This window comes from Acinonyx jubatus, chromosome A2 (genome assembly GCF_027475565.1).
Source record: "Acinonyx jubatus isolate Ajub_Pintada_27869175 chromosome A2, VMU_Ajub_asm_v1.0, whole genome shotgun sequence".
NCBI classification, from domain to species: domain Eukaryota; kingdom Metazoa; phylum Chordata; class Mammalia; order Carnivora; family Felidae; genus Acinonyx; species Acinonyx jubatus.
The window spans coordinates 47,451,363-47,477,443 of NC_069383.1; the positions used below are offsets into that span (position 1 = coordinate 47,451,363).

At 45.8% G+C, this 26,081-nt stretch overlaps 1 protein-coding gene across 5 annotated transcripts in view; it reads right to left on the reverse strand.

Annotated features, from left to right (window-relative positions):
* CHN2 (chimerin 2) overlaps positions 1-26,081 on the reverse strand; it is a 300,090-nt gene that overhangs the window by 28,910 nt on the left and 245,099 nt on the right. For 2 of the 5 annotated variants that reach the window (XM_027075183.2, XM_053218273.1), the window contains one exon: positions 5,598-5,675. The exons of 1 other annotated variant lie outside the window; for it this stretch is intronic. In XM_027075183.2, the coding sequence (XP_026930984.1) occupies positions 5,598-5,675 (78 nt within the window). Of the gene's footprint in view, positions 1-5,597; positions 5,676-5,732; positions 6,229-12,503; positions 13,021-26,081 lie in introns of those variants that run through there. 2 more of the 5 variants (XM_027075184.2, XM_053218274.1) reach the window with 2 other exon arrangements.

Below are 26,081 nucleotides of genomic sequence, written 5' to 3' on the forward strand. Positions count from 1 at the left end.
CACTCGTTTCTGCCCAAATGGCCTTTTCTGAAGCTGATTCCTGCAGGTGTAATATCCAACTGGCCCCGTTGCCGGAGCACAAAGAAGTGGGATCGGCACGGGCAGCAAAGGGCACTGGGCCACTGCGTGCCCACGAGAACACAAGACAGGCAAAGTAGTAGGGACAAAGAAGGGCTCACACGTTCTTGTGAAGTCAAGGACAAGGAAAAGAGAGGGGTTTGCATATGGAAAGCACAGATGTCTTGTTCCAAAGCACATGACCACTGACTGATGAGAATGCAAAAAGGAATGATAGGCACAGAAACCGTGAATGGGCCACATGACCCCAACGGCAAGGTGGTGGTGCTGCCCCTGGACAGGTGCCCTGGCCACAGCTCCAGTCCTGAACCCTGGTGCAGGATCCCATGATCTTACGCGTTGGGGAGGCAGGTGCACAAGGAGCCTGCTGAATGAGCTTGCTTGTATCCCTCGTGGATGTGGGAACTGGGTGCTACTGATGTAGCCTTGGTCTACAGAGAGTGGGGGACACAAAAGGGTACGCTGAGAAACCATTTAACTTCTGTCCAGACTGGGCCACTTTTGAGAGTCGCCACACAAGAAGCTGGGACAACAACAGTGAGCCCGGGCATGAGTCTCCTCCCCTTCCCCCCTGTATAAGACACTGGGCAGCCCTGCCCAGCCAGACCCGCTGGCCAGATGGGGAAGGAGGGCTGGCCTGGCACACCCTGATACGATCCGTCTCTCTGGCACAGCCTAGTGGACCTGGCAAGGGCCCACACCTGCGAGGGCTTGAGCACAGCTAACACAAGTGTAATAAGCTACGCCCAAGGGCAAACCATGCGGTGGGGTGGCCAGTGGGGAGAGAACATGCAGTCTTAGGTAGACAGGGCCGTGAGATGTCTGCTACACGTCCTTTCAGCCAATATCTACTGACAGCCTGCTCTGGGCCAGGCCCTGTCCTGGACACTGGGGTTTCTGCAAAAGGAAAACAGACCCGAACCCCTGTCCCTAGCCGCAGGGGTGAGTGTTTCCGGCTGGTAAGGGGAAGGCGAGCCTACAAGTAAATACGTACTGTGCCAGTGGTCAGTGCTATGGAGAAAAGTAAAGCTGGGAGGAGGCTGGGCAAGGGATGGGTGGGGGACAGGAAGGGGATGGAAGGGGAGGGACGGGGCAAGGGCGGGGAGGTGGACAGGGGATGGGAAATGTGGGGTGGGGCCGAGTGGTTTGCTTTTCAACTTCTAGAATTTTCTGGGCCTCTGCTCTCCATCCATATTCCATGTAAGGAGAGAAGAGTGGTCCTGCAATGTTTGGGTGGAGGGAGAGAATTCAGTAGAAGGAAGGAGTGATGTATGCGCACATGCAGACTGGGAGGGCTGAGCACCGAGTGGGAGGAGTGGAGAAAATGCCCAGGGTCATCCGTCTCCCTGGATCTGGCCCACCCCAGATGTGAAGTGAGCACCTCCCTCCTCGATGGTCTCCCAAACAGGGAGCACCCTGTTCACTCCTGGCTCATTTCTGACTCCCAAGTTTTCGTTCATGTCATTTGCACTGCCCAGAGCACTCTTGCATTTTTCTGTTACATGTAGTTAATGAGAGTGGAAGAAACAGACGATAGAAAAAAGGAAAGAAGGGCATGGAGAAGTAAGGGTAGAAAAAAAGAAACGGGGTGCTTGGATGGCTCAGTTGATTAAGCGTCCAACTCTTGATTTAGGCTCAGGTCATAATCTCATGGTTTGTGAGATGGAGCGCCGAGTCGGGTTCTACACAGACAGCACAGAGCCTACTTGGGATTTCTCTCTCTCTTTCTCTCCCTTTCACTCTCTGCCTCTCCCCCACTCATACACGCTCTCTCTCTCTAAATAAATCCAAAAAAAAGAAAATAAGAAATATAGAGACAGAGAAAGCTGAACATTACAGCGCAAGAGATGAGAGAGACAAAAAGATGAATTAGTAAAATAATAGAAGCTCACCTTACTGGGTGCCACGGACTGTAAGTGATTTACATGTATTCTTTAAGCCTTACAACACTCCCATTCTATAGATAAGGAAACTGAGGCTCATAGAACTAAGCTCTTTTCCAAAGGTCAAGCTATGGCCAGGAGTACTAAGCTGACCATTGCTACATCATCGCTGTGCTAAGTGGAGAAGGAAGGAAGGACAGCCATCCAGATTGTTGGGGCTCTGGGGATTTTGGAGCTTAGCCAAAAGGTGATATTAGGGTAGACCATCTCAAAGAGAGATATTCTACGTACAGGAGAGTGTCTCTACTAGATAAACAGAGATGCAGATATAAAATGAATTAAAGGAGTGTCTCTTCCTTTATCAAAGGGTTTTCATTTTAGATAAGATCCTGTCAATTTCATAATTTCTTCAACAAATACCTCCTAATTCCCAGTATGTGCAAGTAATCCCAGAGAATTTAGGATTTAAATGAGCAACAACTATATCTGCATATGAAAAATACATAATTATTGCATGAGAGGAAGTATAAGTTTAATTTGCTTCCAAAAGCTTTTCTTCCCAGAGCTAACTTCTGTCTTTTCCTAGACATGATTTGTTTGCTTTTTTTATTTTTTAATTAAAAAAAAAATTTTTTTTTTAGACATGCTTTGTTTAAACAGCAAGGACAGTAGGTAGGCACCTAGCAGCAGTGCCTAGGGGCTTTCTGGCAGTTAAGTTCCCAACGTGTATAGGGGTGGGAGTTTCTATTCATTCTTCTTCATGAAGTTTCTGGAGAGAGCCAGGAGGCCGCTTTTTACCTGGAGGCATAGTCCTTACTGGGGCACAAAAATCTGGTTGTGGGGTGAGGCATTTAGAGCCGCTGGCAGATTGGAATCTCTCGTAGGACCCCCTAGGCAAGAGCACAGCCAGGGTCTGGCAAACCTTATTTGCTGATGAGCGTGAAAATGCGATTATTTGTTTTTTTGTATTGAACACTTACGCTATACTAATCACGTAGTACTCGAAAATAATAACCCGAATTACAAATCAAGAGTTTCTGCATAAAGCCTCTTAGATGTCAGCATAAAGAACAAGTTTGTGTTTTATGTCTTAATTCTAGGCTGATTTCAAGCAGATGGCAGGGGCCTTTTGATAAGAGTTTTTCTTTGTTTGGTTGATTCAGTGGTGATTACTAAAAACCCACTGCTCTATTTATAGCACTGACCAGCTTTTGGAGTATTCCTCTAAAGACCATGCAAAATTTCCACTTCAAATTGGTTGGGGGTGAGGAGAGGGCTGAATGAGGGTGGCGGGGGTGAGGAGTGACAGAGGAAACCACCCCCTCCCGGCCCTGCCACTCATCCTTCAGGACAGTGGCATGGGCAGTACCATTGAAAGCCACGGTCAACGGACACAGAGACTCAAGGGTCTGCCATGTCTTGAAGATGTCTATTTACACACGGAAGAGAAACGCTCCTGTCTGCCTTGCGTACTTTCCCCTAACAACTTGTCTGCTCTCTACCTTTTCTTCTCTCGATAGCTGTAAGTTAGAAGGGATCACACCGAGTAGATACTGACTTTTCCAGCAAACACTGAAAGAGCTGTTGACGGATTCCAGTGGTAAATAATTAATTAATACAGATCGCGTGTTAGCAACAGCACTATGTAGGAAACTAAGTCTCAGCTACCTTTTTTGCTTCAAATGTCCTCCTTTCCCAATCAGAGATCTAAGATTAAAAAAACCGAAATCAGTTTTGGAAGTGTACGTCGACCAAACATTTAGTTGTCGCAAGACACAAGCCCAGGCACAGTACGCCTAGGGAGAAGCTATCCCCATGCAAGCACGTATCGCGGGTGAGGGCAGAATTCCAATTCCATCTCAAAGCCAGAAGCGCTGGTGTGTTCAAGAGGAAGGAAAAGAATTTGCCAAGTCCAAGAAGATCCACCTTCCCAACCCGTGGTAGTGCATCCATAGGATGCAAAGAACCAGGATTTCTGCCCAAAGTCAGAAAAACATTTTCTTAAGACAAAAATATTAATGAGGGTAAATACAGAAAACAGAAAAGAGAAAAAAACACGAGGCTTTCTGTACTCCCCATGAGAGCCGTCACTATTCAGCCACAGGAGAAATATCTAGAGCCTTGGCGTCAGTGGGGATCTATAGAATACAAGTCTTCATCCTCAGGCTAAATATGGAGGGCTGAATAATTCCATTCCTCAGCTCAATTACAGCATGCAGATGCCCAAGCCCCTCGCTTTAGCAGCAGGGCAAACGGACCCGACAGATACGAGTGTTTACTTAATAGACACATATCTGTCCTTACAAAGAATTGAAAATCGACAGAATAAAATAGGTTTCCCTGGTCACCTCTGGTGAAGGGCTATCTAGTCCCTTCAACAGTTACTTGGGCTACTGGTCCTAAAGGAAACGAGTTTAAAAAAAGAAGACTATTCACGGGGCACCTGGGTGGCTCAGTCGGTTGAGCGTCCGCCTTTGCCTCAGGTCATGATCTTGCGGTTGACGAGTTCGAGCCCCGCGTTGGGCTCTGTACTGACGGCCCGGAGCCTGGAGCCTGCCTCGAATTCTGTGTCTCCCTCTCTCTCTGCCCCTCCCCCGCTCATGCTCTGTCTCTCTCTGTCTCAAAAATAAATAAACATTAAAAAAAAATTTTTTTTTTTTTTTAAAAGAAGACAATTCACAATTTGCCGCCCCCGCCTCTTCTTTTCTTCCTGGATCCTTCAGTCTCCACTCTCACCAGTGTCTAAACGTCAGCCCATTTGCTGGGGCAAAACCTCTCACTGTGTCCCCTCCACTCAACCATATCTCCGGCCAGGCAATTTGGCATTGGAATCTCCTCCAGCCATTTCTTGGAAAACACATTAGGGCAAAGGAAATAGGCCGTGATTTCTGATGGTAGGCCGTTTTGTTTTGTTTTGTTTTTCTTTTCTTTTTCTACAAGGGCTAGTCTGAAATGAAGATAGCAGTATTTCCAGTGTACAAACACACGTGGGAGTATGCACTAAAGCTCCCACCAGCTTCCCATATCTTTTTGTTTGGTCTGGTGAGCAGGATCAAGGCTGTGCCGAGAGGGGAGCCTGGCAAGGCTGCTGGGGTGCTCCCCCCCCACCCCGTACCCAGAGCACAAGCAAAAGCTACTGGATGGCATCTCCCGTCCTATTCACAGCCGTCTACACATAAACCAGAGGAGTTAGCATCCCTGAAAACAAAGACAAAACACAGAATGTGAAATGGGCAATGGTTTTCTGTGCCTCAGAGACAGCAATATTCTTTAGAGCCACTCCGAGTGGAAAAGTACTGCTCGATGTTCATCAGAAGATCTCCCAGTGGCAGAAATCGGGCGTGCTCTGCTCTTCTTCCGCTGGACGGGGCGGGGGGATATGGAGAGGAAATGAGCCCAGGTCTCCAGGACTAAGTTAACATACATATAGGTGTTTCTAGGTATCAGGCAAACGGCTGTCTGAGGTCTCCAGTTTGATACAAAGCAAAGGTCTCATGTTGTGCACGCAACTAGATGTGGAAAGCAAAGGAATCTGCTGTCTCATTACTTTATAATCAAAGGGGGGACGGAAACCATCAACCGCACCTCTCCACCTGCCCTTTAGTAACAGAAGAAAGAGCGCAGAGGCTTGCTTACCTTGAAGTTGTGTGTCTTCTCATAGTTGAAGTGGTTGTCGTTGTGCGTGAGGGCGGCCCTTCGGACCAGGGACGAGATCTGTGAACAGGCAAAGAGTCTGAGAGGGGGCCAAAGAAAACTGCCTCTGACTCCCACCTTCACCCCCAAGGCCACGGCCAACAGCTCCTGGCGTTTCCTGCCTTGCTTAGGCTTCCGAACCACAGCACATTTTTTCTCATTCTCCAGCCACAGTTCCTCGGACAACCTAGCGCCTGGACCCCACATCTTTCTAGTTTCCCCCGTGAAGCTCAGAGCCGTCAGGTTTTTTGAACCGCGGCTAATGTTAGGCAGCAGATTTGAGGCAGCTGCGTCCTGTCTGCAGAGGCCTCCGGCATGTGACCTGGAAAGGCTGGTTTGAGTGATGAAGGGGGTTCTGCATCTGAATAAGGACGGGGCTGTTTTGTGCTATTTCTTGAGGCCGACGTGTGCCTGGAACAATAGCACACATTCATGAGCACAGCAGTCCCCAGAAGCTGTATCCTGTCGCCACTGAGGGCTCAATGGAGGAGGCAGGGGCAGGCAGCTTTATTCCTCCTGTCACGGGAGAGACCTCTCGTGCTTGCTTGCACATTTCTCTCCCTCCCTCCCTCCCTCTCTCTCTCTCTTTCTCACACACACACACACACACACACACACACACACACACACACACACACAACTAGTTCTGATGTTCAAAGCCCGACGCTGTATCCAATTATTCTGGGGGCTCTGAGCCCCATCCTGGGCTGAACGCCGGCGGATTAAACCTTTTAAACCCTGATGATTGTTTAATCTTATAGGGATAAAGCCTGCCTCTCTTTAGAAAAAAAAATCTGCCCTAGCACTTGAAGCTTAATTTTTATTCTTCTGTGTGCACTGAATTAGAACAGTCTAAAAAGTGAATGGGTCACAGAAAAAGCATAGCACTTCGGCACAGAGTTCCATCTACAACCAGAGTTTCAGCATAAAAGGTAGGGTGTCTTGCTCCAAGGCACCCTCCTGTCTCTCTTCCCCCCCCCCATCTCCGCACGCATGCAGACAAGTCACTATTCCTTCATTCAAACCTAAACATCAAAGTCGCTTTTATTTGAACTATAACCCCTTCAATGTTCATTCTTTTAGGGCCTAAGCCTGATGCTCCCGATGGGTTTTCAAGCTTCATCTGTTTGATGGTCTCACTAAGGGACTAAAGTTTTTAGTCCCGGGTCTCTCCACTAGAGCAGTGAGGAAATCATTGTGTCTTGGGAGTACTCCTGATCTGCTGACAAAAGTTAATGCAGCCGATGCCTGACGGTAAAATCAATGCTGTTGGAACGAGGGCGCAAGGAGAGTGCAGAGGGCTGGACCGTCATGTAGATATACAGTCCACGGAAGCCATCCTGTCTTCTACTGACACATGGCCCCACACCCCAGCCCCTCCAAGCAGCCTTGTGAAGAAGCATGCAAGGTCAGTGTTTTCCCGTGTAATTCTTTATTCCTGACAACGACCGTCATTCCACCTTGGTTCAGAAGGGCATCCTTCCAGGTCACCCTTGTTACCTTCAGGGATTACAAGAGCCAACTTTATGTTGAACCACTGAGCACGATATCATTATTGGGCCAGACAATATTCAGAACGTATTAGACGCCCTTACTCATTTACTGTGCAGCTCTTGTGTATGACAAACAAGACTTCTCTTCCCATGTTTTTGGATGAAGAGATTGAGGCACCGAGAGGTGAAGCGATTTGCCTGAGGACGTGCCCTTGGCTTATGGGGCACAGCCCGGGACTAGAGCCCAGAGTATCTGTGTCCAGCACCTGGGTTCCCGAACACCCAGTCCTGGTGCCCAAGGGAGCCGATGTGGTGCCACATCCTGCCATCGTGTCCTGCTCTAAACGATTGGCCAAGCCTGCCCCCTCTTCCCCTTCTTGCCCCACGCTCTCTCTGCAGCACACCTCACACCCAGCTGTATAGTCGTCTTCCTAGTCCATTTATACCTGTTCAGAAAGTGTCAGTGACTCTCCGCGGCCTCATGGTGTTGGGGCATGGGGGGTTTTTCACAAGCTCATCTCCATCTACCCAGCTCACGCCTTTCTCTCCACTCCCCTCCACAAATCCTACAAAGTCTCTCTCTGACACACTCACCTGGGTGGCCGGCTCCGTTCTTTAGCATACTGCGGTATCATTTTACAAGTCCAGGTGCCCCAAAACATTTGCATTCTCACCCACATGCCGCCCTCTCCGAAAAGGGCTTCTCCAAACTCCCCACCAGAAGCCAACACGCTCCTCTGAGATCCCATAGGGTTTCCCCCACATTTTCCTTCTTGCACGTCGTCCCTTTCTGTCTTACATTAGAGTGCTTTATACCTGTCCTTGCCCTATTGAGAAGTCACTGTGACACGTTCTATGTCAAATTCACCGTCAAGAGTATCTAATATAATTCCTTGCCATGGTAGGCAGTGACTGTAAGTTGCCAAGATGTACCTATGATCCCCCATCACCATGCAGTAGCTTCCAAGGACCTGAACCTCCAGGGATCTGCCTTCCTGATGGGCCCCACCAGACTCCTCCTTCCCATTGCCCCCCTGGAAAGGACATCTGCCATCCACAGGGATTGCGTGAAGGCAGGGCAGATCTTTGAGAGGCTTGTAATCCTTAGCCTAAAGGCAAAAAAGACAGAAGGAACAAGGGTCCTTCCCCAAGTCTTCACTGCTGGCAGGTCCACAGGGACCTTTAGACGGTGAGCCGTTCTGTGTAAGAACTGAGTCTGTGACCTACACTAGGCTAATTATACGGGGATACGGTTTTAGAATCTGATAAGACACCTCTTTAAATGGAAAGTGGGAAAACGGGTCTCCTTTCTCCTTTTGGGATATGGCGGTTGAATATTAGGAAATTTGATACTTTCTCGTGTCTGTGCCCTTCCAACAAGAAATTTTGATTTCTATTCGTGACAGTGATTTGTTTTTCAGATCTTTGTTCCATACAATTTACCCAAACATAAGACCCATTCAGATGCGTGAAGGAGCTGCACACACTGGTCACTTAAGATGCATCTTTACAAGGAACCAGAAATGCTGGCATTTGAGTGAGCATTATTGTGCGTAGGGTGGATGACCCCAGATCACCCATCTACTACAGGAAAAATGATTACAAACATCTCTTGGTAAAACTTCCCTCTCAGATAATTCCATCACACAGAGCTTTTCTTCACCCAAGTATCTCTAGGACGGTGCCTTGGCCTCTTTTACATCCCCCACAGTGACTGATACATGTTCTCTATACATGGTGGGCACGTCGCACTTTGGCGGGCAGTCCTTTCGAACCAAAATTTCTGTCTGACCTATTTTTAGCCACACGTCCGTTGGAGGGAGCACATTTCCCCGCATGCTCTGTTTAAATCAGGGATTCTCCACCTTGGAACCACTGACACTTGGGACCAGATAATCCTCTGTTGGGGGAGGCTGTCCTGTGCATCATAGGACGGTGAGTGGCACCCCTTGCCTCTACTCACAGATGCCACCAGAACGCCCAACGGTGGTGATCAACCATCTTTCCAGACATTGCCAAGTTTTCCTCTGAGGCAGCACTGCCCCCAGTGGACAATAGCTGGGTTAGGTTAATAACACAAATATTTACAGTACGCTTCCCATGTGGCACGTATGTACTTCATGTAGCTTGACTCATTTAAGATTTATGAGGTAGGTACTGTTATAGTTATCCCCACTTTACAGAGAGGAACTGGGCAGCTGGGATTAGAACCCAGGCACAGCTAACTAGGTCTGGGCTTTTTTTTTTTTTTTTTTTTTTTTTTGCTAAGAATATGTTTATTTTTTATCGTGATTCGATACACATAACAAAATTTACCATTTTAGCCATTTTAAAGTGTACAATTCAGCAATTCAGTGGCATTAAGTACATTCACAATATTCAGCAATCATTACCACTATCTAGTTCCAGAACATTCCATCATCCAGCATGAGACTCCACACCCATTAAGCGGTCCCTCACCGTTCCCCTCTTCCTCAGGCCCCTGGTCACCACAATCTGCTTTCCATCTCTATGGATTTACCTTTTCTGAACATTTAATATACATGGAATCATGCGATATGTGGCCTTTTGTGTCTGGCTTCCTTCACTTAGGAAAATGTTTTCAAGGTTCATCTGTATCAGAGCATGTGTCAATACTTCACTGACTTTTGCTGAATAACAATCCATTGTGTGGATATAATACATTTTGTTGATGAGGTGGGTTATTTTCACCTTTTGGCTGTTTGTAAATAATGCTGCTAATAAGTTTCTGCTTGAACACCTATTTTCAGTTGTTTTGGGTAAATAATCAATCTATGCTTTTAATCACCCTCTAAACAGCCTCATTCAAATAATGCCCACATTTAAAAACATCCAGGGGTTAAATGCCAAAATTACTCTCATCTCCCTTGTTAACCATTAGCAACTCCCAGGCCTGGTGTTCCCTGGTCTGGTTTTTACAGAGGAGAATGTTGTTTTCCCTGAGACTTCTTCCAAAGCAGGCACTACTTAAGATACTTTTGGAAGTAGGTGGGACTATAAATAAATAGTGAAATAAGCTTACCACTTCCTTTTTCCCTTTTTATAAATAAGGGTTGGGATTCTATTTTTTATGGCCTCTCACTGTCCTTTTTTCTATGGTTTGGATCCCAAAGCCAAGAAAGAATCAGGTAACAAGAAGGCAGTTGGAAGGGTGTCAGATGAAGAGAGGGGGGCAATGGTGGGTCGGTGGGCAGGAAGACGTGGGAAAACGAAACCCACTGGGGTGCTTGTGTGCATGTAAAGTGCCCAGGAGAGAAAGATGGTGGGAGAAAGAGGCAGACCCTTCCCTCTGTGCTGACTTTAGTCACCTAGCATCATAAACCCAGATGGGACCTCAGAATTCATCCACCCAATAGCCCCTCTCCACCTTGGCTCAGGCAAGCCCACCTCTGGGGACCATGACATTTTGCCTCCTTTAGTACCAATTTCTAGAAAAGGTGATTTCTCACCAATCTGCAATTCTTCCACAGACTTCAAGTAAAGTCCACTCTGCGTTTTTAGGAGGGTTCATTGAAAATGTCACCATCCATTCCTGGAGAATCTCTCTTCACTCTTCCAGCCCCAGCTCTTAGGTTCCTGGGGCCTCTCTCACTTCTCTGTCCCTGGAGTCTGAGTCCCCCTTAGGGAGCGAGAAAGCCTGACCTCTGCCCCTGATGCAAACACTACCCTGCAGCTATAGGCAGCTGTTGCCTCGTGGAGGTATAGGAAATGAAAATCAATACTATTAAGGCTGGCGAGGGGGTCGTGAGGAGAGCTCTCTGATACTTGGCTATGTCTGCGTGAAGTAGCTCGAGTCTGGGGGGAAAGTTGGCAACGTATCAAATGTCTCATGTGTATTGATCCGACGATTGTATTTCCAGGATTCTCTTAAGAAGGTCTTCAGACCAAGAATTAAGTAGAAAAGATACATAGGTAAAGAGATAGATATTCATCATAACAATAGTATCAAGCAATGAGAAAAGGCTTACACACGCGATAGGGAGAGGTTAAATTATAGTGTAAAAACATGTAATGGACTATCACGTAGGCACTAACAAAGATGATTAAAATAACTGTTAATGATGAAGGGATACGCTCCTGAGATAATAGTTGGGTAAGAAGTAGCCTCTTGAAACATATTTAGTATGACTCTCACTTTTTTAAGTACATTCACGGAGAATATCCGAAGAAAACACACCAGAATATCTCCAGCATACCTTACTGTTGGAGGAAAGAAACCGTCATCTCTGGGTGAAGATATTTTAAAGGACATTTACTTTCTTCTTTCTTCTTTTCTGCACTTTTTGAGTTTCCTACAATGACTACATTCTACTGCCATTATATAGAAAGACAGATTTTGCAGGGTATTAAGGAGGGCACTTGTGATGAGCATTGGGTGTTGTACGTATGTAAGTGATGAATCACTCAATTCTACACCTGAAACCAATTTTATCCTATACGTTAACTAATTAGAATTTAAATAAAACTTGAAAAAAAGGAAAAAAATATATAGATTTTGTAAAAGTACCTTATAAAAACTTTCTTGGGTTTAGTGTGCCCAGATAATAAATCCTTAACATCATAGACCACCTTTGGGCTCGTCCAATCCTGCCTGCTCTTTTCACAGGTGAGAAACTGAGGGTCAGAGAAGTTTAATGATTTGTGTGCCCTTCGCTCCCATCCCATCACAGGGCTTCTCTACAGCTAGATCTAGAATCAGATCCAGGCTCTGGGTTCTCTCGCCTGTGACCCCTCTACCGTTTAGTGCTTCTTACCCTGGGGTCAACCTCAGAACCCTCAGAAGGCTTGTTAAAACACAGACTGTTGGGCCCTAGCCTCAGCATTTCTGACTCCATCAATGGGAGATCAGGCCTAAGAATCTGCATCTCTAACAGACTCCCAGGTGATGCTGATGTTGGGACCACACTTTGAGGACCCATTTTGTGCTTTCCACTGAACCTTGGAGTGGTCTCCAAGGTCTCAACCTTGAAGATACTTAGAGTCACCTGGGAACAAACAAAGAAACAAAAGCCATGTTCCAATTCCATCTCTGACCAATTAAATCCAGATTTCTGGGGATGGACCTGGATTTTAAAAAATCCTCCAGGGGATTCTAAAACGCTCCCGGCATGGAAAGCCGAGGCACTAATCCCAAGTGCTTCAACCCAGGGGATGGTTAGAGAAGATGGAGATATCCACGCGGTAAATGCTTAGTGAACACCCTCCCCTCCTGCAAAGGAATCAATACCTTTTCAAACACAAAGTGTGATCATGTTTCTATGCCACCCCGCCCCCACCTCCCACTGTGCTACTTAAAACCTCCATGGATTTTTAAGCTAAAAGCAAAAATCCATACCATGACCTACAGGGGCCCGCGTCCGGTCCTGCCACCTTTCCAGCCTTGCCTCCGATCCCTTTCCTCGTGTCACCTTGAGAAGTCATAACCATAAGCTATTAGTATGCTTTTAAAATTATTATCCATGACCCCTGCTAGAAGACTAGCTTTATGACATCAGGAGCTGCGTGTGCTTTCATCACAAATAAGACCCCCGGGCCATACTTCGCCCCTGGCACAAAGTAGGCTCTTAGTAAATTTTACTGGATGAATGAATGAATGTCCATGGCTATAAAATATCTTGATGTCAGAGGGCCACATCACTGTCGGTCTACCTAGTCATTTTACTTCTGCGAGTCTTTGACATAAAATCCAGGGGTCAGGGCACCTGGGTGGCTCAGTTGGTTCAGCGTCGGACTCTTGATTTCGGCTCAGGTCTTGATCTCATGGTGTGTGAGACAGAGCCCTGAGTCGCCTGGCCCCAACCAGCGCTGGGCGTGGACCCTGCTTAAGATTCTCTCTCTCTCTCCTGCTCCCTCTGCTCCTCCTCTGCTTGTATGCAATGAATGAATGAATGAATGAATAAATAAATTAACGAGCACATAAATAAAATCCAGGTGCCATGCTCTTTAGGTTTCCTTTTGACCAAGTCATCGGGCTTCTGGTGTCACAAGATGGGGCCCCGGAAACAGGGAGACCCTGCAGGATCAGGCCTTAAGGGACACAACCAGGCTTGGCACGAGCATAAAATTAAAAGTAGCATCACATATTTGTGGGGTACATTGTATGATGTGGTATCTTTCCTCTACGAGGAAGGTGGAGTGGGTGTCATTATCGTCATCTGACAGTTAAGGAAACTGAGGTCCTAACAGGCAACGTCCAGGGGAAGAGAAGCCAGTGTCTTGGCTTTCCTTCCATGGGAATCCCTGACCCTTTGGTTCTAGTGGATCCACAGCGGTGGCTAACTGCTCACTGACACAAGGACTCCTTTCTCCTCTCTGCTCCCAGGGACCTCTTTAAAAACTTTTAAAATGGCGCACTCCCTGCAGCTCTAATAACGCATCTCGAGGGATTAGCAGGACACCAACCCTAGCTTGGCACCCATGAGAGTTTTGTTGCATGAAAAGTAAATACTCATTTTTTTTTTTTTTTTGCATCTTTCTACTTTTCTTGCCTTCCGTTAAAACGACTTACAAGTTTTACAAGAGTCAGCGCGTTCTCGTATTTTTCTTAGACCCTCAGTTCACTTCCCACACACATGTCCAGGGTTCTGGAGTGGGGTGATGCGTCTGGACTGCGCGGTATTTCTTCAAAGCCACAAAACATGAAGTCCCGCCCAGAGACACTCAGCTAGGATGCCGCAGGCATTCAGTCAGCTTGAAATGAAAAAAATATATACATGCATACACACACACACACACACACACACACACATGCATATGTATGTACATATATGGGACTAGTGGATAAGAGGTAGGCAATATGGTTTTTGCTGGGGCATCCTAGATGTGCCTCTCTATTCCTGTTGGTCAGTGAAAAAACCAGAAATTCTAAGTGAAGAGTAGCCCCAATTATTGAATGATAACCAAAGGGCCGGTTTTCTTTTCTTAATGCCACTGAGCCCAGCCTAACTGATCCCATGAACTCTGAAAACTACTAGGCCAGATGAATCTTCCTTGCTCCCCCTCAGAACTGCCCTGTGTTTGCTGTATCCTCTGCTTGTGGTTTTCAGCCCTGAAAGAGGAAGAAGACAACCCAGGGATATGAGGGAACTGCAAACCCATCCCCATGACTGCTAAAGAAACGAGAGAGGGCGGGTGGGGGCACCCTGCCGTCCCTCCTGACCAGGCCCTCATCAGAGAGGCAGGATCCTGGCTCTATCGGAGTCCACTGAAAATATCAGGTACCACCAGCTCCCCTGGCCGACTCCTAAAACTCCTGGCGACCTCCAAGCCTGCTGCGCTGTGGTCCGAGAAGAAGAGGGTTTTATTTCTGATGGCACAACATACCCAGCTGCCACTCCAATTGTTCTCCGGGGACAGATGGCCACTCTCAATACGAGAGACACAAAGGGCCGAAGGACTGGTCTCCCTGCCTCTTTTACGACTCATTGCCCTTTACGCGCAGCAGCCAACGTTCACCCCAAACGGAAGGACCCGTGTGGGCTCTAAAATGGACCAAAGCACCTTACTGGGAGGAAAACAAATAGTTGGATACTTCTTGGGTTGAGTGGGCGTGTAATGGTATAATCACCGTCCTTCCCATACTATTTCTCCAGCTGCTTTATTGAGGCTGAGGTCAACAAGTGTGCCTAAGTGCTGATGTGTCTCACGGGCTCCTTAGATGTGGACACAGGAGGTACTCTGCGAGACAGAATTTCCAGCTTATGTGAAGCCTCTCACACATTTCACCATGCAGTTGTCGTTGCTTTGTTTTTGTGTGCGGTTCTTGAAAGGGGGAAAAAGAAAGTTGTGCATCGGAGTGTAGTAATCCATTCGCTTAAACAAGAACTTCAAAACCCTTAGGTTTCTCAAATGCCAAGTTTAAGAAAGGCCGGCAGGGTTATTTTTGAGAGAGCGGAGCATTTGTGGAATCGAGTGCCTTAGCACGGCTTTCGAATATTTTAGGTAACCTTTTGTACAACTAAGACCCAGGGAAACAGTGCCCATTTTAAGGGAGAAGCCACTATTGTGAAATTCTCAGCTGCTATTTTCTTTCTTTTCTCATATTCCATAGCCATTTCCTTTTCTTTGTATTTCCTTGCTGTCGTGTGCCTTCCCGGTTCTGGCCGGAGAAGTAGGTGCTCAAAGTGATTGACTCGTGGGTTTTACCACAAAAGTCAGAGATGCTCAATTTCTGGCTTACGGCACCCAACTGAAGAGGAGAACCCTGGTGTGTTTCTCTCTTACCCTTTCACTGCCATTGCCGCTCACGGAAGCTGACCCTGAGAACCCTGCCAGAAACTATAGGTTTGCTGAATTATATTTTCTTGTCACACTACAGTATGGCAATTTGCAGAGCAGAACGCGCCAAACAGAGCCTCAAGCTACTTTTCCACCAGGTTCTTTGGTAAGCAATTGGCGTAAGGCACGCCTTTATCGAAAGAAAAAATCAAACTGACCCGCTATTTTCTGCATGCGAACGCTCCTATGTTGCAAACGATGACGATTCCGATGAAGTGGCTTTTCCACAGTTTCACACAAAAAATATCTCAAATCCCCTACTGAGCTTTTACAGAGAACAATCACCCAAACAAAATAGTTTCTGACGCCATTCACAGCTGTGCAGCTCATGCTGCCCCGATAGAGCTCCTGGGGGTATTTCTGAACCCAGCAGTTCTGAAACACGGATGCCTGCAAATTCCGAATACGAATCGAAGTTTATTTCTGGTCTCCTGGGTGAGCGGTGACTGGGATTTTCAAATTCCACTACTGGTCCTCATAGTTGTGGGTTGGCCAGCCTTATGCCAAGTATATGACCCTGTAGCTCCTTCTCAGATTGAATGTCAGAGTGTGTGTGGTGATACAGACACTTCTCTCCTCCCTTCCCTCCTTCTCTTCCTCCCTCCTCCCTTCCCTTCCCTTCCCTTCCCTTCCCTTCCCTTCCCTTCCCTTCCCTTCCCTTCCCTTCTCTTCCCTCAGCAAAGAGTTATTAGACACCAATTATATATCAGGCCCTGTTTAACATCAGTGGGTTAGAGTACTGAACAACTGACAAAGGTCTCCGTTCTCATGGAGAGCAGACACAAACAGAACTAATAAATACATTATATACTGTTCTGGAAGGGAAGAAGTGTTAGGAAGAAAAGCAAAGTGAGAATACAGGCTAGAGATAGAGGGCGCAATTCAAAACAGGATAGTCAGGAGAGGCTTCACTGAAAAGGTGACACCGCAAAGGACTCCCGTCTTTACTCGGAGGGATGCGAGCAGCCACCGCAGGGCTTTGAGTGGCTTTGTGCTGTGATCTCAGTGATGTTTACCCAGCGTTGCTCCGCCTGCTGCGTTGAGGACCATAGGAGGGCGAAGGTGGTAACAGGGAGACCAGTTAGGAGGCTACTGTGGAAATGCAGGTGAAGGGAAGACAGCGGATCGGACGCGGGTATGAGTGGTGGAGGTGGTGATCGGCGGTCAGATTCTCGACAGCTTGTCAACGCGGAGTTCCCAGGATGAAGGGACAGGCCAGGTGTGAGGTGCAAGAGAAAAAGAGGCCTCCAGGATGATGACACAGTTTGGGACCCGACTAACTACATAGATAGAGTTTCCATCGAATGAGAGGAAGAAGATGACAAAAGGGGGAAAAGTGACGGAGAACGTCAGGAACTCCATTGGGGGTGTTTAACATGGAGGAGGCAGCTAGACATGGAAACCTGGAGCTCCAGGGAGAGACAGATGCTGGGGATACACCCCTGGGAGTTATCATGGGGCAATGGATTCATAGTAAGGGAGTCTCACAGAAGAGCAGAGGCTCGTGGACTGAGCCCCGGGGCACTCCAACTATTATGGGGTCAGGAAATTCAGAAGGAAACTGACCAAAGCGAAAGAGAAGGCAAATTTGATATTCTGGAAGCTGACTGAAGAGAGGATCAGTTGTATCTAATGCTGTTGAGAGGTCGGGTATGATGGGGACTAAGAAAGGACCAAAGGATTTAGCACCATGAGAGTGAGAGGTCACCTTGACAGGAGCAGTTTCCAAGGAGTGGAGAGGGGAAGCCTGATCGCAGAAACTTTGAGAGAGCATGGGAGGAGCACATTTGGGGTGGTGTGGAGCCGGTACGGGGGTGCATGGAGAGCCAGGGGAACAGCAGCAGGAAGGGGTGGCGAGAGGTGGGGTCGAGAGAGACTGTTTTCCCTTGTAAGAAGAGAAGAAAGCCACTGAGATTTCCTCTGTTCACCATAAAACCATGGCCCATGTAATAAAGAGTCTGACTTCATTTTTGGTATTTGACTGCTGACAGCTTTCAGGTCAATCAGAAGGCCTGCAGGCCCCCTCCCTCGATGCCAGTGGGAAGTCAAAACCAACACAAATCTCCCCCTAACCGGCCTAAAGTTGTACCTTGTAGCTGTCTCTAGCCCTCTTCAAACCAGCTGGAAGGTCTGTCCTGCTCGCCCTAGGGAACCTCATTAAGTGAGTAATTATACTTTTCGTATCTTCTTGACGGGCGTGTGGCATCATCAATTTCAACACCAAACCAAATTTTGGGTGGGAGGTCCATTCCACTTCTGTGAAGTGACCACAATAGCCTATTAGGACCAGAAAGCATCTTAGATGTGGCCCGTGACTCTGACCCTGCTCGGAGACCGTGCCTCTTACTGCTTCCCACATTTTGTCAATGCTCAGAACCTGGGACCCATTCTCTGGACACATGATATTCTTTTGTGAAGCCATCCCTCTGCAATATGCTCCCCACCACTTGAAACCTACAAAATAGATTAGAATCACAACAGCAATGAAACAGAAAACAATGGTCCTAACAATTGGTGAGCACGTATTGTGCCGGGCACATTAACCATTGCCTCATTTAATCTGTCTCATGACACGTATTATCATCCCCATTTCATAACTGAGCTAAGAGAGCTTTCAGTACTCAAGTTGTGCAACTATTAAGTCGGACTGGAACATGGGAAGAGCTGCTCTGTAGTTCCTACTCCTAAATCTCATGTGATTCTTCCTCCACATATTTGTCCCCCAGTAGGATGTAATGTCCTGAGAAGGGATTTTCTGCATCCATGTTTTCTAATCTCTTTAGCAAAAGGAACTCCCAAGAGCACTCAACAAAGGTTTATAAATAAGTGAATGTGCCTGGTCTGGTCCAATCTCCCTATTTCACAAAGAGCATAATGGCAAGTTAGTTGCACAGATTCACACAGCCAGTTAGTTGTAGAGACAGGACATTGACTGGAGATCCAAGCTCTTTCCTGTATGCAACACCAGATCTGGTCAATATCATGTTCTCCCAGGATGCACAAGCGAAGCCACACACACACACACACACACACACACACACACACACACACACACACATCAAACAAAGGCAGGAAATTATCAGACAATGTACATTGTTAAAATCATCTTAGAAAGTAATTTGGACATGTGTATGAAGGGTTTCAAAATATTATTATCTTTAAGTTCTCTAATTCCTAAGAATCTATCCTAAGGAAATGACCCTAAATACAGAATGGCATTCAGAGCAGCATCATTTCTAATGCTAAAAATGGAATATATTGTGCATAGCCTAACTTTAGGAAATAGCTAAATAAGTATGACACTCAAGCAACAGGCAAAAATGAGGTTTGTGAAGCATATACAGTAACATGGCTGACATATGCTATGTAAAAATAGCAGGATACAAAATTATAAATGTGCTATGCTTATACATATATATATAAATCCAAACTCATACAGAAATCACTGTAAGGAAGTAGACCAATGTCTATATTTTCTTTATGTTTCAAAATTCCTTTAATTATATTACCTTTGTGATTCGAATGAGAAAAAAACCAAACTTTTGCTATGGAAATATATATATTTATACATTATTATTATTATATGTGTATAAATATATACATACAAAACTATGTTTTTTTCCATTTTGCATCAGTTTCATTTTGTACTAGGAGGGTTTTATCTTAGGAAACAGATTAGGTGAGTTTTAGACATAACTAGAAACTGGATAAATATAAAAGTTTTAGAGTCCTCTGTGGATCTCATAGCTACATTTAAAGAAACTCTCAGATGTACAAAATAAGTAGTTAAGTAACTTTATTGGAAATGAAAACTCTTCACCTAACAGGTATTAAGAAGGATTCACTCTCCGTGGAGCCTAAAACATGCCATTTAATGGCCTTCATTGATACGAATTAAAGTCTTCCCAAAATACATGAGAACGTTATCCCATAAAAAAGACATGACTTAGGTTAAATCTCTGAAGAGTTTTGACCTTGAGCCAAGAGCAATAAAAGTTTTAAAAGAAAAATACTGTTTCTATCGTAGATATTATTGTTTGTAACAGGAGCCAAAGGAATAAAGAATAACTATGGTTGTACAACATAGATTTTCTCTAAATAAACTTATTTAGACCCATAAAATTACATCCTGACACGTATAATATAGCTATGAGAATTTAGATTTTGTAATATATCAATAGCAGAGCCTCTATTTTCTAGTTTAACTTTTTAAAAAAAATTTTTTTTTAACGTTTATTTATTTGTGAGACAGAGAGAGACAGAGCATGAACGAGGGAGGGTCAGAGAAAGAGGGAGACACAGAATCTGAAACAGGCTCCAGGCTCTGAGCTGTCTGCACAGAGCCCGACGCGGGGCTCGAAATCACGGACCTGGAGATCATGACCTGAGCCAAAGTCGGACGCTTAACCGACTGAGCCACCCAGGCGCCCCTAGTTTAACTTTTTTTAACTTCAGTTTTGCCATAATAAAAATAAAACATGGCTCCATTTTTTTTTTTAATCAATAAGTAAAGGTTCCCCTCCATCTCCTCAAGAGCTGTGTAAGAAGCTAACACTGTAATTGGCAATGTGCTACTACAGTTGAAAATGCTGAGCGCTTCTCAGACCCCACGGTCCTAGAAATGGCAGTTAAACTCTAAAAGTGGTGAAGGGTTAGGGTGCCTGGGTGGCTCAGTGAACCAAGAGTCTGACTCTTGATTTTGCCTGAGGTCATGATCTCACAGTTCATGAGATTGGGCCCATGTCGGGCTCTGGGCTGACAGCGTGGAGTCTGCTTGGCATTCTCTCTCCCTCTCTCTCTGCCCCTCCCTTGTTCTTGCTCGCTCTCAAAATAGATAAATACACATAAAAAAATAAAAATGGTTATGAGTTTTTGCTTGATAAGAATTCCTTGTTATGAGTAGACTCGAGGCGAAGTTGTCTGGGTTCAAATTCCTGCTCCAACCCTTCCCAAGCCAGATGACCTTACACCAGCCAAGTCACTTAACTTCTTTGTGCCTCCTTTCCTCAAATGCAAAGCATGGATAATTGTGGGTACCCCGTAGATGATTAAATGTGCAATTTAAGTTGTAAGCTGTAAATTGCTCAGATCCATGCCTGGCATCATTTATATGTATGTATGCATATATAATCTAATGAATAAATTAACTTAAGTGATCATGCAGGTGATGCTTTCAAAGCAAGGCCTGACCTTAGGAGGGCATTGACATCCGAGTATAACTAAGACTACCTTTAAGAGATGTGGCAAAGAAATAACCTTCTGACCAGCCACAATTAAAACCATACGGTCGTTTTAATTTGACCAGACCACTAGAGAGCTAAGCATAAGCCGTAAGTATTTTGATCACCGAAGGCAGCTCTTCATGACATATGGTGGGGGTTGCGTCGAAGATCTGTCAGTGCTGCGGAGACAGGCTTGCATCTTGAAATATTTCGATAGCAGAAGAAAAAAATGGGACGAAGGGTGTATTTTGGGAGGTGAATTCACAGAAAGCAAACCACGTGGAGGAAGAACTTATATTGGTCCTGGGATAGAAACGTGGCTGGTAATTCGGTCCTGGGCTCCAGCGTTGCGCTGAGGAAAGAGCCTTTCGGGCTCTTGGGGACTGTGATGAACGGAAGCAGGCCAGCCTGTGAACGTGTGAACGGGCTCAAACTCTTCACTCTCAACTTCCTCGCCTTGCGTATTATGACTGGGTGTTGGGAGCGGATGGAGTTCCTTGCTCCTGGGATACAGCAGACTTTTTTGGAGCCCTGTGGAGCAGAGGGCACATTTCCAAAAACACACCCTCAGCTACTTTCAGGGGTCCCCAGGACATCCGTGGTATATCACGAGTGACCATTTTCAAAGACAGTCACACCAAATCCGGTGGTGATGGTTTAGACTTATACCTTCTTCCCAACTGTTCTTAGACTACTCACAGGACGTGATGCATATTTTGTGCCGACCCCCTTTTCTCTACCATCACTTGGGTTTCAAACTGGGATTCCTTATAATATCAGTTGCTTCTAGTTGTTCTATGGTTAAATGAGCTGCAAAAAATTCTACATATATCCCTTTCTTTGAGATTTACCATTTACATTACTGTTTAGAAGTATCAGCGTTTTCCACACGCAGTTGTAACCACGTAAGGCTGATGAGTATATGGTGATACGAGTGTTCAGGAAACTATAATACTTGACACGTAATCTCAGGATCGTTCTGAGGATTAAAACGGATCACGTGCAGGGTTTGCAGTGCCCCAAACGCAACGAAAGCTCAGGAGAGGTTTGCCACGATTATTACGAATAACAACTACTTTTTAAGTAAACGTAGCTGGTGGCATCCCGCGGTATCCTTGAATGAGGCGCACATAAGCAGAATGGGAGTGGTCTGGCCACCTGGCCCTGGGTGACACTCTAGGGAGCAGAGATGGCCACTGCGTGTCCTTTCTCTTCCACACGATGAGGCATCCAGGGCCAGTGGATGAGGAAACATGAGGAAACGTAAGCAGAGGATAACTGGTCACAGGTGATGGTTGGTGGCCTAAAGTGCACCTCAGGACATCGGTTCCAGGCAGGCAAGGCACGACCTCTGGGCACTCATTCTCAGGTTTGTCTACCAGCAGAGATTGGACACAACATGCTGGTTCTTGTGGGCTCCTCCAAGTTGCTGTGACGTCTCGATGGACAGGGCCCAGGGTGTCATCTGAATCCTAGCATTCCACACCCTGACCTCTAAGCTCCCTGGTGCCAGTTAGTCTGAAGTCCCAAGACACAAGGTCCTGGCATCCACCCATCTTGTTTTCTAAACCCCGTGATGGATAAAAACAGTAGTCTCTTAGCCCCAAAGGACACATCTTAAACAATATGAGTCCACAGGAAACTGCCCTCTTGCTGATTTTCCTGTATCCTTCCAAAAACTATTGCATTCTGGCAAAAGCCCAAAAACCAACCAACTACCAAGATCCTTAGGAGAAGGAATACATGTGTGGGATGGAGGGGTCCTTGGGGGGGAGGCCGCTTTTTTGAGCTTGCTTGCCTGGTTGCAGGCAGTGTTACATATAGTACTGAGAGCTATGCATAATGCATTTGTATTTTAGTTTCCCTGTACAAATAAAACAAAGGGAAACAATTGGTAAATTTTTTCCACTATGGGAAAAACACAGTTCCAAGAACATCAATTGGTAGGTTAAATGAATGTAAGTTTATAGACACCCAAATGTTTTAATGAGTATGGAACGTAAAGTATTTCTACGCTATAGGATAATAGAAATCTATAGTATCCAGTCCTTGTTCTCATTCAAGGCAGTTCAAGGACTAAGAAAAGTGTTTATCGCCCAGGAACTTTTACCTATGCAGGGCATTGCTGTTCATCACTGCTGTATTTCACACCTGAAAGTTCCTTTCCCTCTTGGCATATTTTTAGTATTGATTCATCTCCATAGTTGGCACTGTCCTGAGAATACAAACCCTTATTGCCCGAAAATAAAGAGATTCTTCTGCTATGTATATAACTTAAAATTTGAGTTTATATAAGTATATGCCTCAAATCCCAGTAAACTGGGGCCATAGCTGTAAACTTGGACCCCTTAGAATATGCTCCATCCCATCTGACATCATCCTTCCTCTTTGTTCACCTTGCTGACTCCTATTCATCCTTGCAACCTCCCCTGGGCCCCTCATCACTTTCTCCAGGAAGCTTTTCTTTGTGTCTGGCTTGGCTCAGACCATTCTTTACATAACTGCTTTTCTTTTGGCACTGTTTAACCCTAAATTCTACATGGTCATGTCGGTCTTGCTCACCATAAATCGTAATCGTAATCGTAAAATGTGTTAGTTCAATGTGGATGGGGCGAGCCCCTGGGATCTCACGTCTTCCCACCGCCCCTTCCTCCCCCCCCCCCATTTCTGGCCTTGTAAAACCATCTTTTCTCACGTTTGAAATGAGTACAGAGGTACCTGTAAATCACTCTATCTGAGGAGCATCCTGGAAGCAGGAAGCCGCAGATCGTAAAGATCAGATGGTTACCCTTATCTCACAAGACAACTTTTTGCCTTTAAAACGGGCACCTGCTGGGTTAACGACAAAGCCTAAGAAGTCACTAACTAGCACAGGGCATGGCACATAACAGGTGCTCAGTAAATACTGGCTGGATCTGAATTTGCCCTCACATTTCTATTGTTACAATAGGGTAAGGGTGCCTTGGAGGAAGCGGAGGGTGTCTTCAAGTTCTGTTCTGGGGGTATGTAAGGTATGGGCGTTAGGAATGACCTGGCCAATAATGCAGTGGTTCCCAAACTACGTTGCACCTTACAATAACTTGGGGGGCGGTCTTTAAAAATTCAGATGTCTACTTGCCACCCTAGATCAATTAGACCAGAATATCTACGGGAGGAAGCTAGGCATTGACATTTTTAAGAGATGCCCTGTGGTTCCAATGTGCAGGTGCCAAGAGAAATCTGCTTCAAAAAACACTAAGGGTTGCAGTGAGATTGGAGCTGCTGGTTTGGAAAAGGGGCAACCATACTTGATTTGTCTTAGTGACAGAGGGAGGAGGCCAAGGGTAGATGCTGACATAGTTGATCTGCCAGGTGTATTCTATTGTGTGACGGCTCCTTTCCTTCCATCTCCTCTTTTCTCTCCTCCCCGTCTCTACCTCTTGCTGCTGCCTCATTGGCTGTTTGGTCACTACTTGCAGCGGTAAAATCGGAAGAATTCTGAATACAGGATATCCATGCCTCCAGAGGCTTCTCCTATACTACCTGTGAGTTTGCTGGAGGTTTGTTCTTGCTTTTCTGGATGTCTGTGAGCCTGGCATGCTAGGAGGGGAGGCAGGGTGAGCCAGAACCTTCCTGGGCTCTACGCTGATGTCACCCTAGCAGGTGTATACGGCTTTCCCAGCAGAGGTCCCTGCTGCTGTGGGCTGCTTTGTGAAGTGGGTTTGCTCCTGGAATGGGCTGATTGACCTCAGAAAGGAATTCTTCATTCCCTCTCCCAGTGCCCAATTAATCCGATGTTTCATGTCCTGAGGCAATTGGGGCCTTTCTGGCTGATCCATGGTGGTCTGACCTAATGAAGAAACCTGGAGTTGGGTTGAATGGGGAAAGTTTGATCTGTACGGGGAGAAGGATTAGCAAGGATCACCTTGGGCTGATTTCTCTGGGGTGACATTCCCCTTTCAAATGGAAAAAAAGAAAATAAAAATTCCCAGTGACATGGGAAACCAGAGGAGGGGTAGCCATAGTAAGAGAAAGAGAATTAGTACCGTGTGAAAAAGAAGTGAAGATAAAAAGCACATGAAGGAGGAAGTATGACAATTCTTCTAAATATCCTGCAAGTCTTGGGGTGCCTGGATGGCTCAGTAGGTCGAGCATCCGATTTTGGCTCAGGTCATGATCTCACTGTCTGTGGGTTCGAGCCCCGCGTTGGGCTCTGGGCTGACAGCTCAGAGCCTGGAGCCCGCTTCATATCTCATATATAAAATAAATATATATATCTCATATATAAATATATATATTTATATATATATCTCATATATATATATCTCATATATAAAATAAAAAACATAAAAAAAAAATCCTACAAGTCTTTCAAAAGATACTTGAGAATACATTTTTTGAAAGTTACAACGTGTGGACCCAAGCCTTTCAGAGCCCTCTGAGGGGGTGAACCTGACTCCTGATCCACCACGGTCCTGGCAAGGAGCATCACCGTGGGAGACGCAAGATGCCTGGGAAAACCTGAAACCACATGAAAGGGAACAGGGAACCGGGCTCTCTCAGTTTAGTGTAACCTAATTCAAAAGCAGGGGAGACCTTTTTGTGAAAGAATCACTGTCCAATTCAAGGCAACAGGGTTCTTAACTGGTTGAATTTCACAAATGTGTCTTCTGGGCATTACATCCGTCGGTTCCCGAATTCTGATATTTCGCCACACCCTTGGATCCTTACACAAAGAACTGTGCAGATGAGCTAGACAAAGGGGAAGGCCAAAGCAAAATGACTTATCTTCTTGGGCGTATTGGCCAGAATAAAAGCACATCCTTTCACATGTCCAAGTGACTGAGGGAAACTGAGACTCTTGATAGGGGACAGTTGATAAATATCTTGATCTGAGTGGAAAGTCTCCTGCTTACGACACATGCATGGTTTTGTTTTTTGTTTTGTTTTGTTTTGTTTTGTTTTTTTGGTCCTGTGTTATGATCTTAGCCAAGTAACCTGATGTCTTAAGGCCTCAGTTTCCTTGCTTCCAGAACGAGGGCTTAGCCGAAACCATGTCCCATCTTCAAATGTGCAACAGACATGAACTTCAGCACTGGTTCTATGGACGCCCTTGAAAAGTTAAAAGTTAGGGATGAGACAAGTAACCAGATAATTACGTAATATCGGAGCCACGGGAGAACAGAGACGGGACAGCCAACAGCGGAATCCCGTGCGAAGCATGTCGGTGTGTGCGTGTGTTATATATACCATCAGCTACGGTGGCACCCCCTTAGTAAACTAATTGTTTAGTTGTGTAATTTGCCTAGAGACTCAAATGGAACCAACACACCCCACTAATTCTAGCACCTTCACAATCTAAAAATAAACGCTTCCATTTTATCCGACAAACACCCCTACTCACAGCCTGTTGAAAGCAACCCCTCGTCGTATCT